The sequence below is a fragment of the Nerophis ophidion genome, linkage group LG04, assembly GCF_033978795.1.
Source record: "Nerophis ophidion isolate RoL-2023_Sa linkage group LG04, RoL_Noph_v1.0, whole genome shotgun sequence".
In the NCBI taxonomy this organism is placed as follows: domain Eukaryota; kingdom Metazoa; phylum Chordata; class Actinopteri; order Syngnathiformes; family Syngnathidae; genus Nerophis; species Nerophis ophidion.
In genome coordinates, this window is record NC_084614.1 from 25,470,744 (window position 1) to 25,491,104 (window position 20,361).

The 20,361-nt window shown below is 38.0% G+C and overlaps 1 protein-coding gene across 2 annotated transcripts in view; it reads left to right on the top strand.

Annotated features, from left to right (window-relative positions):
* The window catches only part of LOC133551186 (diamine acetyltransferase 1-like), a 29,567-nt gene extending 14,350 nt beyond the window's left edge, over positions 1 to 15,217 (top strand). Inside the window, exons 1-6 of one of the 2 annotated variants that reach the window (XM_061897636.1) lie at positions 5,503 to 5,977; positions 6,080 to 6,131; positions 7,636 to 7,719; positions 7,801 to 7,902; positions 8,000 to 8,040; positions 14,024 to 15,217. In XM_061897636.1, the coding sequence (XP_061753620.1) occupies positions 5,915 to 5,977; positions 6,080 to 6,131; positions 7,636 to 7,719; positions 7,801 to 7,902; positions 8,000 to 8,040; positions 14,024 to 14,197 (516 nt within the window). In that variant the 5' untranslated portion in view covers positions 5,503 to 5,914 and the 3' untranslated portion in view covers positions 14,198 to 15,217. Of the gene's footprint in view, positions 1 to 5,502; positions 5,978 to 6,079; positions 6,132 to 7,635; positions 7,720 to 7,800; positions 7,903 to 7,999; positions 8,041 to 14,023 lie in introns of those variants that run through there. The other variant, XM_061897635.1, reaches the window with a different exon arrangement.
* Positions 15,218 to 20,361: the final 5,144 nt, after the last annotated feature.

Sequence of the window (20,361 nt, forward strand, 5' to 3'; positions counted from 1 at the left end):
CATGGTAAGACTACCCTGAATTGAATAACGTGGACCCTGACTTAAACAAGTTGAAAAACTTATTCGGGTGTTACCATTTAGTGGTCGATTGTACGGCATATATACTGAACTGTGCAATCTACTAATAAAAGTTTCAATCAATCAATCAAAAACATTGCACATAATAAGTTGCTAAGATTGGACAAAGTTGTGACATTGCACATAATAAGTTGCTAGGATTGGACAAAGTTGTGACATTGCACATAATAAGTTGCTAGGATTGGACAAAGTTGTGACATTGCACATAATAAGTTGCTAGGATTGGACAAAGTTGTGAAATTGCACATAATAAGTTGTTGGAATTGGACAAAGTTGTGACATTGCACATAATAAGTTGCTAGGATTGGACAAAGTTGTGACATTGCACATAAAAAGTTTCTGGAATTGGACACCGTTGTGACATTGCTCATAATAAGTTGCTGGGATTGGACAAAGTTGTGACATTGCACATAATAAGTTGCTAGGATTGGACAAAGTTGTGACATTGCACATAATAAGTTGCTAGGATTGGACAAAGTTGTGACATTGCACATAATAAGTTGCTAGGATTGGACAAAGTTGTGACATTGCACATACTAAGTGGTTAGGTGTGGACAAAGTTGTGACATTGCACATAATAAGTTGCTAGGATTGGACAAAGTTGTGACATTGCACATAATAAGTTGCTAGGATTGGACAAAGTTGTGAAATTGCACATAATAAGTTGTTGGAATTGGACAAAGTTGTGACATTGCACATAATAAGTTGCTAGGATTGGACAAAGTTGTGACATTGCACATAAAAAGTTTCTGGAATTGGACACCGTTGTGACATTGCTCATAATAAGTTGCTGGGATTGGACAAAGTTGTGACATTGCACATAATAAGTTGCTAGGATTGGACAAAGTTGTGACATTGCACATAATAAGTTGCTAGGATTGGACAAAGTTGTGACATTGCACATAATAAGTTGCTAGGATTGGACAAAGTTGTGACATTGCACATACTAAGTGGTTAGGTGTGGACAAAGTTGTGACATTGCACATAATAAGTTGCTAGGATTGGACAAAGTTGTGACATTGCACATAATAAGTTGCTAAGATTGGACAAAGGTGTGACATTGCACATAATAAGTTGCTAGGATTGGACAACGTTGTGACATTGCACATAATAAGTTGCTAGGATGGGACAAAGTTGTGACATTGCACATAATAAGTTGCTAGGATTGGACAAAGTTGTGACATTGCACATAATAAGTTGCTAGGATTGGACAAAGTTGTGACATTGCTGATAATAAGTTGCTAGGATTGGACAAAGTTGTGACATTGCACATAATAAGTTGCTAGAATTGGACAAAGTTGGGACATTGTACATAATAAGTTGCTAGGATTGCACAAAGTTGTGATATTGCACATAATAAGTTTCTGGAATTGGACAAAGTTGTGACATTGCTCATAAGAAGTTGCTGGGATTGGACAAAGTTGTGACATTGCACATAATAAGTTGCTAGGATTGGACAAAGTTGTGACATTGCTCATAATAAGTTGCTGGGATTGGACAAAGTTGTGACATTGCACATAATAAGTTGCTAGGATTGGACAAAGTTGTAACATTGCACATAATAAGTTGCTAGGATTGGACAAAGTTGTGACATTACACATAATAAGTTGCTGGAATTGGACAAAGTTGTGACATTGCTCATAATAAGTTGCTGGGATTGGACAAAGTTGTGACATTGCACATAATAAGTTGCTAGGATTGGACAAAGTTGTGACATTACACATAATAAGTTGCTGGAATTGGACAAAGTTGTGACATTGCACATAATAAATTGCTAGGATTGGACAAAGTTGTGACATTGCATGGTAAGACTACCCTGAATTGAATAACGTGGACCCTGACTTAAACAAGTTGAAATCCTTATTTGGGTGTTACCATTTAGTGGTCGATTGTACGGCATTTATACTGAACTGTGCAATCTACTAATAAAAGTTTCAATCAATCAATCAAAAACATTGCACATAATAAGTTGCTAGGATTGGACAAAGTTGTGACATTGCACATAATAAGTTGCTAGGATTGAACAAAGTTGTGACATTGCACATAATAAGTTGCTAGGATTGGACAAAGTTGTGACATTGCTCATAATAAATTGCTGGGATTGGACAAAGTTGTGACATTTCACATAATAAGTTGCTAGGATTGGACAAAGTTGTGACATTGCTCACAATAAGTTGCTAGAATTGGACAAAGTTGTGACATTGCTCATAATAAGTTGCTGGAATTGGACAAAGTTGTGACATTGCTCATAATAAGTTGCTGGGATTGGACAAAGTTGTGACATTACACATAATAAGTTGCTGGAATTGGACAAAGTTCTGACATTACACATAATAAGTTGCTGGGATTGGACAAAGTTGTGACATTGCACATAATAAGTTGCTAGGATTGGACAAAGTTGTGACATTGCACATAATAAGTTGCTGGAATTGGACAAAGTTGTGACATTGCACATAATAAGTTGCTGGAATTGGACAAAGTTGTGACATTGCACATAATAAGTTGCTAGGATTGGACAAAGTTGTGACATTGCACATAATAAGTTGCTAGGATTGGACAAAGTTGTGACATTGCACATAATAAGTTGCTGGAATTGGACAAAGTTGTGACATTGCTCATAATAAGTTGCTGGGATTGGACAAAGTTGTGACATTACACATAATAAGTTGCTGGAATTGGACAAAGTTCTGACATTACACATAATAAGTTGCTGGGATTGGACAAAGTTGTGACATTGCACATAATAAGTTGCTAGGATTGGACAAAGTTGTGACATTGCACATAATAAGTTGCTAGGATTGGACAAAGTTGTGACATTGCACATAATAAGTTGCTGGAATTGGACAAAGTTGTGACATTGCTCATAATAAGTTGCTGGGATTGGACAAAGTTCTGACATTACACATAATAAGTTGCTGGGATTGGACAAAGTTGTGACATTGCACATAATAAGTTGCTAGGATTGGACAAAGTTGTGACATTGCTCATAATAAGTTGCTGGGATTGGACAAAGTTGTGACATTGCACATAATAAGTTGCTGGAATTGGACAAAGTTGTGACATTACACATAATAAGTTGCTGGAATTGGACAAAGTTGTGACATTGCACATAATAAGTTGCTAGGATTGGACAAAGTTGTGACATTGCACATAATAAGTTGCTAGGATTGGACAAAGTTGTGACATTGCACATAATAAGTTGCTGGGATTGGACAAAGTTGTGACATTGCACATAATAAGTTGCTAGGATTGGACAAAGTTGTGACATTGCACATAATAAGTTGCTAGGATTGGACAAAGTTGTGACATTGCACATAATAAGTTGCTAGGATTGGACAAAGTTGTGACATTACACATAATAAGTTGCTGGGATTGGACAAAGTTGTGACATTGCACATAATAAGTTGCTAGGATTGGACAAAGTTGTGACATTGCATGGTAAGACTACCCTGAATTGAATAACGTGGACCCTGACTTAAACAAGTTGAAAAACTTATTTGGGTGTTACCATTTAGTGGTCGATTGTACGGCATATATACTGAACTGTGCAATCTACTAATAAAAGTTTCAATCAATCAATCAAAAACATTGCACATAATAAATTGCTAGGATTGGACAAAGTTGTGACATTGCACATAATAAGTTGCTAGGATTGCACAAAGTTGTGAAATTGCACATAATAAGTTGCTAGGATTGGACAAAGTTGTGACATTGCTCATAATAAGTTGCTAGGATTGGACAAAGTTGTGACATTGCACATAATAAGTTGCTAGGATTGGACAAAGTTGTGACATTGCACATAATAAGTTGCTAGGATTGGACAAAGTTGTGATATTGCACATAATAAGTTGCTAGGATTGGACAAAGTTGTGACATTGCACATAATAAATCGCTAGGATTGGACAAAGTTGTGACATTGCACATAATAATTTGCTAGGATTGGACAAAGTTGTGAAATTGCACATAATAAGTTGCTAGGATTGGACAAAGTTGTGAAATTGCACATACTAAGTTGCTAAGATTGGACAAAGTTGTGACATTGCACATAATAAGTTGCTAAGATTGGACAAAGTTGTGACATTGCACATAATAAGTTGCTAGGATTGGACAAAGTTGTGACATTGCTCATAATAAGTTGCCAGGATTGCACAAAGTTGTGACATTGCACATAATAAGTTGCTAGGATTGGACAAAGTTGTGACATTGCACATAATAAGTTGCTAGGATTGGACAAAGTTGTGACATTGCACATAATAAGTTGCTAGGATTGGACAAAGTTGTGACATTGCACATAATAAGTTGCTAGGATTGGACAAAGTTGTGAAATTGCACATAATAAGTTGCTAAGATTGGACAAAGTTGTGACATTGCTCATAATAAGTTGCTAGGATTGGACAAAGTTGTGAAATTGCACATAATAAGTTGCTAAAATTGGACAAAGTTGTGACATTGCTCATAATAAGTTGCTAGGTGTGGACAAAGTTGTGACATTGCACATAATAAGTTGCTAAGATTGGACAAAGTTGTGACATTGCACATAATATGTTGCTAGGATTGGACAAAGTTGTGACATTGCACATAATAAGTTGACAGGATTGCACAAAGTTGTGACATTGCACATAATAAGTTGCTAGGTGTGGACAAAGTTGTGACATTGCTCATAATATGTTGCTAGGATTGGACAAAGTTGTGAAATTGCACATAATAAGTTGCTAGGTGTGGACAAAGTTGTGACATTGCTCATAATATGTTGCTAGGATTGGACAAAGTTGTGACATTGCACATAATAAGTTGCTAAGATTGGACAAAGTTGTGACATTGCACATAATATGTTGCTAGGATTGGACAAAGTTGTGAAATTGCACATAATATGTTGCTAAGATTGGACAAAGTTGTGACATTGCACATAATAAGTTGCTAGGATTGGACAAAGTTGTGACATTGCACATAATAAGTTGACAGGATTGCACAAAGTTGTGACATTGCACATAATAAGTTGCTAGGTGTGGACAAAGTTGTGACATTGCTCATAATATGTTGCTAGGATTGGACAAAGTTGTGAAATTGCACATAATAAGTTGCTAGGTGTGGACAAAGTTGTGACATTGCTCATAATATGTTGCTAGGATTGGACAAAGTTGTGACATTGCACATAATATGTTGCTAGGATTGGGAAAAGTTGTGAAATTGCACATAATAAGTTGCTAAGATTGGACAAAGTTGTGACATTGCACATAATATGTTGCTAAGATTGGACAAAGTTGTGACAATGCTCATAATAAGTTGACAGGATTGCACAAAGTTGTGAAATTCCTCATAATAAGTTGCTAGGATTGGACAAAGTTGTGACATTGCACATAAGTTGTTAGGATTGGACAAAGATTTGTCATTGCTCACAAGTTGCTAGGAGTTGTGAGGTCACACATAATAAATTGAGAGGATTGGACATTGCACACAATAAGGGTCCGTATTTTTGGTCTGACATTTTTGTTCAATGTGCTGTGAATTTTTACAATGGAAAATGTGTCCTTTTGCTCTATAAATGCTGTGAAATACTAATATAGACAATCATTTGTATCTCATACAGAGCCATGGACAATGTACTGTCATCTCTTTTTAGAATATTGTCTGATTCCATGGCAATATCAGTCCATAACAAGTTGTTGTACCCCCAGCCAGGTGAATATTTGTTCAGCAGGCACCGTTAGGACACAGAGATCCACCAACTGGATTGACGACTTTCTGTTTGTGCAACCCAAGTAGTATTAAGATGAGGTGTTTAAAAGTTATCAGTTAGGTGCTGTGGATCCAGTAAGTTGACTTGGCTGCTGGAAAAATGAACTTTGCTATTCGTCGTGCGACAAAAGCCGACTGCAAAGCGGTGTACACACTGGTGAAGGTGAGTGTGAGGGGATACAGGTAATGTGCGGTCGATGCAAATATCACAGCAGCTGTGTTGCTATGTCAGAATTTTGGGGATAACAATTTTGTTTCTCCTCAGGAGTTGGCGGTTCATGAAAACATGCTCCAACAAGTGACGCTGTCATATGAAGGTAGACCCCCCCGTCATTCACATCAAGGCCCTTGTATGATCTCACTCTCAGCTAATATTTTTCCCAAGAGGTGTGACTTGGTGAAATCATGCACGCAATGCAGAAGAGCATCTGCTTATGTTCTGGAAGAGTTTCACTTATGTCAACGCAGCAACCAGTTGTTGGTGGTACAATATTTCAAATTGAATTCAGAAGAAGACTGTAAACATTCCTGGTGTCAATCGTCCAGCAACACGTGTTATTGTCTCATGAAAGGTAGACAAGGCATGCTTCATTTTTGACTCGGGGGGCCGCATTGGGTTAAAAAAAATTTGGCCGGGGGCCGAGCTATATATATATATATATATATATATATATATATATACATATATATATATTCATCTAACGTAACTGTTGCTTGCAATAAGGAAATAAGGAAGCCAGACCGAGTGTGGCGCACAATGTGAATAAGTAGCCCTCTGATTAGTGCCCGGCAGCAGGTGAGCGTGCTGAACACCAATCAGCACCCATATTAACCAAAACAAACCCAGGAGTGCACAGACCGGGAACTATGGGAGTCAAACTGACAGAACAAATCCTAAACAAAACATAAACCGGGCCACGGATCATGACACATTGTACCTTGAACGCCTCAAACGGAAAGTTAGGAGCATGAGCAGAGACATGACACATCCTGGCTACCACGTGTGTATGCCTCTTCCCTTGGGTAAGAGATACTGGTTCATTAAAACCCAGACAGACTTAAGATCAGTTCTCCATAAAGTCATTGCCACCCTCGGTTTAGCTCGGTTGGTAGAGTGGCCGTGCCAGCAACTTGAGGGTTGCAGGTTCGATTCCCGCTTCCGTCATCCTAGTCACTGCCGTTGTGTCCTTGGGCAAGACACGTTACCCACCTGCTCCCAGTGCCACCCACACTGGTTTGAATGTAACTTAGGTAATGGGTTTCACTATGCTAAGCGCTTTGAGTCACTAGAGAAAAAGCGCTATATAAATATAATTCACTTCACTTCACTCATATCCCTTGCCCCACCCCCTCACACACACCAGTTTGCACAATATGAACAATTATCTTAGTTCATCTTGCAGTTTTTAGTTTTTAAAGCAGTGTATGTTTTTCATTGCTTTTAATCTTTCTGGGTTTTTTTTTTAATTGAATGATTTATCTCCAGCTGTTATTGAGAGTCACCTAACAAAATGTTCTTTTAGAATGACAAAATAAAGTATTATATTCTATTACAAAAACACATTTAAGACATTATTTGAATATGTGTTTATTTATCTGTCCTATTTGTCCTTCCATACTTGAGAAAATATTGTACATTGGTTGTGCAAATATGAGGGTTGTGCTCACAGAAACTGTGTTCTGATGTGCATTTCCAAGACCATGCACTCATTTATTTGATTGTATTATCCGTAATTTTTGTGAGTGAGTCTTTGTGCTTATTATATATGCTACTAAATGTTATTTTCAATGAAAATGCAATAACTTGGCACCTCCTCTTAGAATTTGAGCGGGATGGTTTTGGACAGAATCCATGGTTTGAATCGCTGGTTGCAGAAGTACCTGAGGAGAATACATCAAAGGAAGGTGAACGTTGTTATGGTTGTCTTACTCCTTATCAGACAGTTTTCGACATTTGGATAGTACAACAAGCTCTGTTCTTTTCAGGATGCATAATCGTTGGGCTCGCACTTTACTTTTACACTTACTGTACATGGAAGGGCCGGTCCGTCTTTTTGGAGGATTTGTATGTGATGCCAGAATTTAGAGGTAAAGTACTGTTGCCAGTGATTTTTATAAGATCAGTATATTTTAGGTACTACTTCTTTCCTTTCTGTCTGATCATAAATATAGTTTTATTTTTTAGGCTGTGCCATTGGAAAAGGTTTACTGAGCACCGTTGCTAAGGTAAATGTTCACCATGCAGTACCTTCTTGAAAAGATGGAGTGACCGATAGATCCCCTATATTCTTCAAAAGCTAGAAATGGGTACCAACTTCGGTACTTTTACAGGTACTGACCAAAGGCCCTCGATACTACAGAGTATCGATTCACGTAAAATCAAACGGTGCCCTATTTCAATACCTTTGTCATGTCCGGTTAAGACTCAGCACAAGCTCAAGAACCTGGCGGGCAAACAAGCAGTAGGGCATTTAGAGCGGACTCAGCTTGACTGCCTCTAGGTAATGTTACAACTTAACATGCCAGGTGTTGTGTCTTGAGCCCCTTATAACATGTGTTGTAATAAATAGGACACCAGAGGAACAAGAGAGATGCTAACAGTTTACTGGACGTATGCTTATAACGTTACACAGACACACAAAAACATCCGCAGCCCTACAAGCACCTATAAAAACATATATTGTTACACATTAAGTAGTCCCCTTGCTGTGGCAGTGGGCTATACAGTACACCAACAAAGCAACAAAATACAGTAAGGTGTCCCTTTTCAGAATGTGCTAGCTCAATGCTAACTTACATTGGTTTTGCCATAGACGTGCAACCAATTAGCATTAGTGGCTATACATGGGGATTTTAACACCTCCAAATTTGGCAATGAAAACTACAACCAAGTGTGTCATAAATATGATTCTTACAGTATAAACACTTTGAAGAGCATAATGAAATAAAAGAATGTTGCATTCAACTTACTGGCAAAGACTACTTCCGGGCTAAGGCAACACACCATAATCTATACACCACTGCCATTTAATATTTCTAAATTGAACAGCTGGCAATACCGTACATTACAACACTTGCAAATGAGACAAAAGTGTAAGAAAACAAGATAACAGCTGGATGACACAGCTCAGGGTTAATTGTTGAGTAACAAAATTAGTTAGCTTATTTTATCAATGTACATGTATTAACACATTTTAATGAATACACACAAAAGTACTGATAATTGAAACCGTTGAGTACCAATATTGATTCCCAGGCACCAGTAAGTGGTACCGTATCAATTCAAATGTGAACGCCATACCAAGTCTACGCAAAAAATGGGCGCACCCATAAAAAATGAATTTGCGATATTGTAAATCCGTTAATATGCCTCTCACAGTTAATACACAAATTACAATTTGTGATAGAATTGACTTGAGACAGCAACCTCAAGTGGATTTTTTTGTACAGTCGTGGTCAAAAGTTTACATACACTTGTGAAGAACATACAGGTGCTGTTCATATTATTAGAATATCATGAAAAAGTTGATTTATTTTAGTAATTATATTCAGAACGTGAAACTTACATATTATATCAATTCATTACACACATAGTGATATATTTGAAATGTTTATTTCTTTAAATTTTGATGATTGGTACTGACAATTACTCAAAATACCAAATTCAGTATCTCAGAAAATTACAATATTAGTTACGACTAGTACCAAAAAATATTTTTTAGAAATGTGGGCCAACTGAAAAGTATGAACATGGAAAGTTTCAGCATGTACGGCAATCAATACTTAGTTGCAGCTCCTTTTGCCTGAATTGCTGCAGCAATACGGCGTGGCATGGAGTCGACCAGTCTGTTGCACTCCTCAGGTGTTATGAGAGCCCAGGTTGCTTTAATAGTGGCCTTCAGCTCTTCAGCATTGTTGGGTCTGGCATCTCGCATCTTCCGCTTCACAATACCCCATAGGTTTTCTATGGGGTTAAGGTCAGGTGAGTTTGCAGGCCAATCAAGAACAGGGATACCATGGTCCTTAAACCAGGTACTGGTAGATCTGGCACTGTGTGCAGGTGCCAAGTCATGTTGGAAAATTAAATCTTCACCTCCATAAAATTGGTCCGCGAGGGGCAGCATAAAGTGTTCTAAAACTTCCTGGTAGACTGCTGCATTGACCCTAGACCTCAGGAAACACAGTGGACCAACACCAGCAGATGACATGGCACCCCAGACCATTACCAATTGTGGAAATTTGACACTGGACTTCAGGCAACGTGGATTATGTGCCTCTCCTGTCTTCTTCCAGACTCTGGGACCTTGATTTCCAAAGGAGATACAAAATTTACTTTCATCTGAAAACATAACTTCGGACCACTCAGCAGCAGTCCAGTCCTTTTTGGCTTGAGCCCAGGCGAGACGCTTTTGACGTAGTCTCTTATTCAAGAGTGGCTTTAGCGACAGCTGAAGCACATATCTTGCATACCTCGTTGCGTGGTGGTTCTTGAAGCACTGACTCCAGCTTCAGTCCACTCTTTGTGGATCTCCCCCACATTTTTGAATCGGTTTTGTTTGACAATCATCTCCAGGGCGCGGTTATCTCTCTTGCTTGTACACTTTTTTCTACCACATCTTTTTCTTCCCTTCGCCTCTCTATTAATGTGCTTGGACACAGAGCTCTGTGAACATCCAACCTCTTTGGCAATGACCTTTTGTGTCTTGCCCTCCTTCTTTAAAGTATCAATGGTCATCTTTTGGACAGTTGTCAAGTCAGCAGTCTTCCCCATGATTGTGTGTCATACAGAATCAAAACGAGAGACCATTTAAAGGCTTTTCCAGGTGTTTTGAGTTAGTTAGCTAGTTAGAGTGTGGCACCAGGTGTCTTCAATATCTGACCTTTTCACCATATTCTAATTTTCTGAGATGTTGAATTTAGGGTTTTCATTGGTTGTCAGCTATAATCATCTCCTTTTTGGCAAAAAACACTTTAAATGTATCAGTCTGTTTGGAATGAATGTATACATTCTACAAGTTTGACTTTCTAAATGGAATTAATGAACTAAATCAACTTTTTTTATGATATTCTAATAATATGACCAGCACCTGTAATGTCATGACTGTCTTGAGTTTCCAATAATTTCTACAACTCTTATTTTTTTGTGATAGAGTGATTGGAGCACATACTTGTTTGTCACAAAAACATTCATGAAGTTTGGTTCTTTTATGGATTTATAATGGTTCTGCTGTAAATGTGACCAAATCGGCTGGGTCAAATGTATACATTCAGCAACACACAGTACATAATCACTTTCGGTGATGTAGAAAAGTTACAATCAAATCAAATTAGGTTCCTGGCATGGCCTCTTTACTTCATGTGAGTGATTATGATTGACGACACCTGTTGATTTCTCTGAGCCCATTTAAATAGGGCTCATGTGATGCACTCTTTACACTCGGTTACAAATGCGACAATGGGAAAGTCAAAGGAACTCAGCACAGATCTGAAAAAACAAATCATTGACTTGAACAGACAATTGTGCAGACAATTGTTCGTAAGTATAAAGTGCAAGACACAGTTTTGTCACTGCCGCGATCAGGAAAAAAATGCAAGCAATCACCTGCTGCTGAAATAAAATTGGTCAGGATGATCAAGAGTCAACCGAGAAGCACCAAAAAGCAGGTTTGCAATGAATTGGAATCTGCTGGAACACAGGTGTCAGTGTCACATGCAAGCATGTTTTGCATCGCCATGGACTGAGAGGCTATCATGCAAGGAGGAAGCCCTTGCTCCAGAAGCGACACCTTAAGGCTTGTCTAGAGGTTGCTGCTGAATCTGATCACATGGACAAAGACAAGACCTTCTTGAGGAAAGTTTTGTGGTCAGATGAAACAAAAATTGAGTTGTTTGGCCACAATACCCAGCAATATGTTTGGAGGAGAAAGAGGGAGGCCTTTAATCCCAGGAACACCATTTCTACCGTCAAGCAAGGTGGTGGTAGTATAATGTTCTGGGCCTGTTTTGCTGCTAATGGAACTTGTGCTTTAAAGAGAGTAAATGGGACAATGAATCAAATCAAATAAAATCAACTTTATTTATATAGCATTTTTAAATTTACCACAGGGGTAGCCAAAGTGCTGTACAATGGGCAGGATAAAAATGAGAACCGAGCATACACAACACAACACAAACAGAGCATGATAAAAAATAAATAAATAAAACATAAAAACAGGTTCACGGCAGGTGTACAATGGGGCGCCATTGCAGGATGGATATCACTCAGTGTTAAAAGCCATGGAATAAAAGTATGTATTTAAGAGAGATTTAAAAACAGGAAGAGAGGAGGCTTGTCTAACACTCAGAGGTAGGTCGTTCCAGAGCTTGGGAGCAGCGGCGGCGAATGCTCTGTCACCTCTAAGCTTCAGCCTTGTGTCAGGGACCGTCAGTAGCAGCTGATCGGCTGATCTTAAGGATCAGGTGGGGCAGTAAGGCTGAAGGAGGTCGGAGAGATATGTTGGCGCAAGGTTGTTTAGACATTTAAAAACAAATAGAGGGAGTTTAAAATTGAGTCGGTAGCGCACAGGGGGCCAGTGAAGGGACGCTAATATAGGGGTGATGTGCTCACGTCTGCGGGTCTGTGTTAGCAGACGGGCAGCAGAGTTCGGCACGAGCTGCAGGCGGGCGGGGGAGGCCTGGCTAAGGCTTACATACAGGGCATTGCAGTAGTTTTAACGATTCGAGATAAAGGCGTGGATTAATTTCTCGAGATCATGTCCTGATGGAAGCAGTTTCACTTTCACTATTTGGCATAATTGATAAAAACTTTTTTGAACGACGGTGCTGATTTGTTTTTCGAATTTAAAATCTGAGTCGGACTTTTCCCCCAGGTTTGTGACACAGTCACTGAGATACGGGGTCAGAATGCCGAACGTTGGGGGAGGGAGAGCGACTTGGACCGAGCAACATAACTTCTGTTTTGTCTTCATTTAGGCTCAGGAAGTTAGCTGAAACCCAGGCTTTGATGTCGTGTTCAACGTCAATGAGACGTTGAACTGTGTTATTTTGTGCCATGGGAAAATAGATCTGGCAATCATTGGCATGAAAATTAAATGCAATACCGTAAAAGGAGGATTACCTCCAAATTCTTCAGGACAACCTAAAATAATCAGCCCGGATGTTGGGTCTTGGGCACAATTGGTGTTCCAATAGGACAAAGACCTCAAAAACGCGTCAAAAGTGGTAAAGGAATGGCTAAATCAGACTAGAAGGAAGGTTTTAGAATGGCCTTTCCAAAGTCCTGACTTAAACCCCATTGAGAACATGTGGACAAAGCTAAAGAAACAAGTCTGTCAGAATTCCCAAAAAATGTAACTGAACTGCACCAATTTTGTCAAGACGAGTGGTCAAAAATTCATCCAGAAGCTTGTAGATGGCTACCAAAAGCGCCTTATTGCAGTGAAACTTGCCAAGGGACATGTAACCAAATAATAACATTGCTGTATGTATACTTTTGACCCAGCAGATTTAGTCACATTTTCAATAGACCCATAATAAATTCATAAAAGAACCAAACCTCATGAATGTTTTTTGTGACCAATAAGTATGTGCTCCAATCACTCTATCACAAAAAAAAGAGTTGTAGAAATTATTGGAAACTCAAGACAGCCATGACATTATGTTCTTTACAAGTGTATGTAAACTTTTGACCATGACTGTAGATGTCCCCATCAACCCCATGAAATAAGAATGAATAACAATTTAAAGCAAATAATATTAAGCTGTGATTTGGTGAGGAATGTACTGTCCAGTTTTCGCATTCAAACATCCCTCCGGGTGCTCCGTCTTCCTCCCACCTCCAAAGACATGCACCTGGGGATAGGTTGATTGGCAACACTAAATTGGCCCTAGTGTGTGAATGTGAGTGTGAATGTTGTCTGTCTATCTGTGTTGTCCCTGCGATGAGGTGGCGACTTGTCCAGGGTGTACCCCGGCTTCCGCCCGATTGTAGCTGAGATAGGCTCCAGCGCCCTCCACAACCCCAAAGGGAATAAGCGGTTGCAAATGGATGGATGGAACATCATTCTTGAGTGAAAGCAGAGCATGGCCTACGGTTTTATGAAACATTGTGTTATAAAATTTTATACTTACTGTCTATTAATTTAGACACAACAACTATAGTTGTTTTTATTTGACTAATATTTATGCATTGATTGACATATTTGTGCAGGTTGCAATAGAGCAGCAGTGTGTGCAGATGAAGTTCAATGTGACGGACCAGGATATTCGAACAAGAGCCTTCTATGCTGCAAAAGGGGCTCAGGTTTGCAGCTTCATGGATAACTGGCACACGCAGCACTTGGATGCCAAAAATCTTCGCAAATTGGCAAATGAAGCTCCTTGAGTTGAAATTGGTGTTGACGAAATGTGTCGTAATCAAACGAAAGCATGATTGTGTCGCTAATTTAGATGGATGCTGCATTTGTGTGCGCGCTGGGTTGTTGTTGTAATGGCGTTGAATGAACGCTAGAGGACGCACACGGGGATGATGACATTGGATAATTTAGAAGCTTGAAGTCATTGCTATTTGGGGAAAGAGTAAAAGTTTATTTTTTGATGGTGTAGTAAACTATGCATGTCTGCAAATTAGATTAATTATAAAATGTGTTCCCTTATTAACAATTTGTCTTGTTTCAGACAATAACACTCCATTCAGCTGTATAATCACTCGCCTTACAGTATAGATCTGTCTATTACCTGACCGCTTCTATGTTAGCTACCTCCCTTTTTTATAATGTATATTTTGTGCTGGATCTATTGTGTATTTTATGCTGCAGCTACCATGAATTGATTAACGTGGACCCTGACTTAAACAAGCTGAACAACTTATTCTGGTGTTACCATTTAGTGGTCAATTGTACGGAATATGTACTATACTGTGTAATCTACTAATAAAAGTTTGAATCAATCAATCAATGTTAAATATAATGTAAAAATTATACATGATAATTGGGATTTGTTACATATTGTATGCATTATATAAACACTTAATTGAGTTTATACCAAAAAGTTCTATTTTGGTTTCATCTGACCACATGACATTCTCCCAATCCTCTGCTGTATCATCCATATATCCATTTTGGTACAAACTCAACTCGTCGTGTTTGGAGGAAGAAGAATACTGAGTTGCATCCCAAGAACACCACACCTACTGTGAAGCATGGGGGTGGAAACATCATGCTTTGGGGCTATTTTTCTGCTAAGGGGACAGGACGATTGATCCGTGTTAAGGAAAGAATGAATGGGGCCATGTATCGTGAGATTTTGATCCAAAACCTCCTTCCATCAGTGAGAGTTTTGAATGGTTAACCAAATACTTATTTTCCACCATAATTTACAAATAAATTATTTGAAATTCCTACAATGTGAATTCCTGGATTTTTTTCCACATTCTGTCTCTCACAGTTGAAGTGTACCTATGATGAAAATTACAGACCTCCGTCATCATTTTAAGTGGGAGAACTTGCACAATCGGTGGCTGACTAAATACTTTTTTGCCCACTGTATATATATACAATCAGAATCAGAAATACTTTATTAATCCCCAAGAGGTAATCAAAATTTAGAGGTTATTTTGAATTGTTTACCTTTACACTTTTTCCCAAAATTGTGACTGTTACAGAATATAAGTTTGACTTAGTTTGTTCTACTGTCAAGCAGTGTTGGCGTTAACGCACTTTTTGCGTTTTTTTAACGATTGAAATCAGAAAGGATACAGATTTTTTTATTTTTTTTATCATTTGCGACCCACAGCTAACGTTTTAAAGGCCCCCGGCACATTCTAAAAATACTATTAAAATAAACAAAAACATAACAAACGTGAAATATAAAAGTTTAAAGGTGGAATGTAATTTACAAAAAGTTGCAATGTTGACTAATAAATCAATGCTGTTTTTTTTTCTGTCAAACTGTCATTGCTCAAAACATAATGTTGAATCAAAAATCAATGTTATTATGAATTATTGACCAATCCAAAATTACAATTACTTCACATCAAGTATTCCACTTTGAAAAATATTTTTGGTCGAAGATTTTGCATATTTTGTGTGTTTGCCATTATGAACACAGTTTTGATTGACAAAAAAGGGCGGAAAACAAACAAACAAAAAAACAGCATGAAAAAACCTAGAACATTTTGAAATGAGGGATTAATCGGAAGTTGATGTCGACTCCAGAGATTTAAGCGTTAAATATAAAATGTCTGTATGCCCTGGCACACCATTATCATCATTTCATGACGGAAGCAAAACACCTTTCACACTTTTATACTGAAATACATACACCTACAACTTATTAAATAAAAACATAGAAAAAACTACCAGCAGCGGTAAAGTTTAGATCCATGAAGGAAAGAAGAAAACAAATGAATGTTTATAACTGAATACATTTACATTTGCATACAAATTTGTCTTCTTTTTGTAATATTTCTTTTAATTAATGAAGTAACGTTTATGACAACCTTTTTCCAAAACACGATATAGAATGTGAGATATGACAGGAAAATGCATACGTTTATTATTTGTTTTTAAATACGCTTACAAAAAAGTGAGACCCTAAAAATTTATGGTGGGACGCCATTTTTATGACTTAAGAACTGGCTGATGGTCCGCTCTAGTTTCTCTAACCTTGTCAATGGTACCTCATAGATTAACAGAGGCCCAAGTATTCTGGGCAGGACTCCGTACTGGTACATCCAGGCCTTGAACTTTCCTGGGAGACCAGATTTGTCGATGGCTGTAAGTCAGGACGACAGGTCGCTCTTGGTCTGCTGCAAAGCCGCTGCATCCTTCAGGGAGCTGACAAACATTTTCCAAGACTAGAGACCTGGATTTAGCTGGCTTGAAGCTTTTCCTTGCCCATGTGACGAGCCATTCAAGCCCCTGAAGGAGTCACCTGCACCCAGGCACAGATGTGGTAATCCCTGTCAAGTCATTCATAAAGGCTCTTATGGGGGGTTATTGGTCCCAGATCTCAATTTTGATTCTCTGCATTCAACCTCCGCCAACTTGACAATCATATTCATGGCCAAAGAGAATTGTGACACAGATATTGTATTATGCCCCTCTCCAGGCAATGCCAGGCTGATGTTACTTGGCCTGAGGAGGCTTTTGTCCTGAAATCATTGTAATGGTCCATGATGAGGTTGCAGATCTTCATAGAAACGTGGTGTCTTATCAGTGCTGTTTCGACAAGTTTGTGCGTAATCGAACCATAGGCGTTGGTTAGGTCAAGCCAGAGAATTGCCAATTACGTCACCATGGATCAATTGCGTCACCAACCCTGTATGCTCCAGGCACTGAGGCACTCCAGGAACTCCCCCCTTCTGGACAGGGGTGTCTATGTAAGCGTTTTTCAAAGGACCTCAGTTAGCCTTTGGGACACGATCTTAAAGAAAATCTTGCCCTCAATGCTGAGCAGGAAGATTACGCAAAACTGCTCAATGTTACTGGAGTTCTCTTCCTTTGGAATCCAAACGTCTTCAGCTTGTCCCCACTGATTTGCGACTCTCCCTGTCCCTCCTATTAATGCAGGTCATTGTAATTTATCTGTATTTTTTGGGGGGCTTAAATTACAGTCTATTTTTTTTGTCTTTCTAGCTTGTAGCTTTGATGTAAGCTATCTAGCTACGTAGGTCTAAATATATCTGAGGAACAGAAATTGCTACTCGTTCAACAAGTAGTACAACTACCACCAAGCTACTGGAAAATGTAGCCAGGCTACATAGCTTCGCTACATGTAGCTCGTTACTGCTCATCACTGGCACATTTTGTCACATGCATGGACATATTATTCTTATATATACTGCATATACAATTATTGTCATTATGTCATACAGTGCAACCCAAAATGCTTTTGAAATATGTGTTTTTAGGAATTGGCAGTTAATGACAAGATGAATGATCAAATGAAGATAACATGATCTTGCAATACAGTGGTTTTAAAACTATTTTCACCAAGTACCACCTCAGAAAAAATGTGGTTCTCCAAGTACTACCACAATGACCAACATTAAAATACAGCAGAGTAGTCGGGTTAAATATTCATTAAAAACAAGTCAAAGGCAAATATATTTAATATTTGTGTCAACGATAACATTACACACAGTTTAAACAGCAACACTCTGTTTGAATATAGGAAAATATACACTGTACTTTAAGTGATTCAATGGCGAACCATTAAAGCCCGCGCACAACTACTGGTACGCGTACCACAGTCTGAGAATTACTCCAGGAAACAATATACAACTCCATTTACTGTCATCAGCCATCTTAAGAAAATATTGTTATATATAATAACGCCCATCAAAGCAGAGAATTGCTTATTTTAATATAACTTAATCATTAAAAAAAAAAACACTCTCTCTCTCATCAAAATCATGATTAATTTGATGAGCTGTTGTTAGTTTAAAGCCAAATTTTCCATGCTATTGTTTGCTGCTAACAGCAAAATTTTTGACACTGAATTTTCCAGCACTGAATTTTTTTAGACTAAATTCTAATTCACTGAATTGTTTTACTGAATTTTTTTACACTGATTTTTTTTTAACTGATTTTTTATACATTGCATTTTAAAACATTTAATTTTAAAACACTGAATTTTCTAATTGAAATGTTCAGTATAATTTGATGTAAAAAAAAATAATTTAAAAAAATTCATAAGCTAAAAAAATTAAGTTACATAAATTAATTGTCAAAAAAAGCTTTCCTAATAAATGCGTACCAGTTTCAGTAACCATAGACTGCCTGAGTTGTTCATGTCTGATGGCACATGTTTCATCAGCGCAGAGTTCAATGCTTTCCTGATTAAAAATGGTATCCTTCATGTGACCTCTGCACCATTCAGCCTCCAGTAACAAGAAGGCAGAGAGCGGTGCAGAGGAGGCGCCCCCTGCTGAGGAGACAAATGCACAGCCAGTGGAGCGTGCAGCTGAAGAGGTAGAAGATGATTATGATAAAGAAGTTTATGTCGAAAAAATGTACATTGAAGTAGTTGATGACGATGAAGTTTATGGTAAAGAAGAGGATGAAGAAGAAGTTTATAATGAAGAAATTTACGTTGAAGAAGTATACATTAATGATGAAGTCTACGTTGATGATGAAGTTTATGTTGATGATGAAGATTATGATGGTGATGAAGATTACAATGATGATGAAATTTATGATAAAGAAAAAGATGAAGAAGAAGAAGTTGAAGTTCAAGAAAATGATAAAGAAGAAGAAATAGTTGGAGAAATTCAAGAAAATTATAAAGAAGAAGAAATAGTTGAAGAAGAAGAAATAGTTGGAGGAATTCAAGAAAATGATAAAGAAGAAGAAATAGTTGAAGAAGAAGAAATAGTTAAAGAAATTCAAGGAAATGATGAAGAAGTGAAAGAAGAGGATGAAGAAGTGAAAGAGGACAAAGAAGAAGTCAAAGAGGACGAATAAGTTGAAGATGAAGAAGAAGTTGAAGTTAAAGAAGAAGAAGTTGAAGTTCAAAAAAAGGGTAAGGGAGAAGAAATAGTTGGAGAAATTCAAGATAATGATAAAGAAGAAGAAATAGTTGAAGAAGAAGAAATGGTTGAAAAAAATTCAAGAAAATGTTGAAGAAGTGAAAGAAGAGGACGAAGAAGAAGTCAAAGAGGATGAAGAAGTTGAAGATGAAGAAGAAGTTGAAGTTCAAGAAAATGATAAAGAAGAAGAAGAAGAAGAAGAAAGAGTTGAAGAAATTCAAGAAAATTATGAAGATGAGGAAGATGAAGAAGGGGGAAAAGTGTTAGGGTGGAAGAAAAATAATAATAAGAAGAAGAAGTGAAAGAAGAGGACAAAGAAGAAGACAAAGAAAAGCTCAAAGAGGATGAAGGAAAGGACAAAGAAGAAGAAGACAAAGAAAAGGTCAAAGAGGACGAAGAAGACAAAGAAAAGGTCAAAGAGGACGAAGAATTGAAGATAAGTGGCAGTGGTAATTTTATTTCCTGCTCCTTCAAAAAAGTGAGGGGGGAGTAGGCTCAGCCGGGCGGATGCCCGGTTGAGTCTGGCGATGGAGGACTGTGGAGAGGAGGAGCCGACAGTGGGGCAGGACACGCTTTGGCCCTGCTCAAGATGGCGGCCAGGCAACTTCAACCCTTTACCAATACCCTCCTCCATTCATATCCCATCTCCCCGGATTGTAAATAACCTAATGTAAATAAACGAATGTATTTCTAATGTATATACTTGTTCTTATGCTATCTGAACTTACTATGTTCTCTGCTCGCTGTACATAAGACCTACACTGTTTCAATGTCCTGTTGATGATGCGATTGTTGATGACTGAAGTACTGATATCAACCATAGCTCCTCATCCCACCTCCCGGATTGTAAATGATATAAATAATTCAATGTATAAACTACGATGATTAATTTGTGTGATGACTGTATTATGCTGATAGTATTTATTTGTACCATAAATTGATTAACGTGGACCCCGACTTAAACAAGTTAAAAAACTTATTCGGGTGTTACCATTTAGTGGTCAATTGTACGGAAT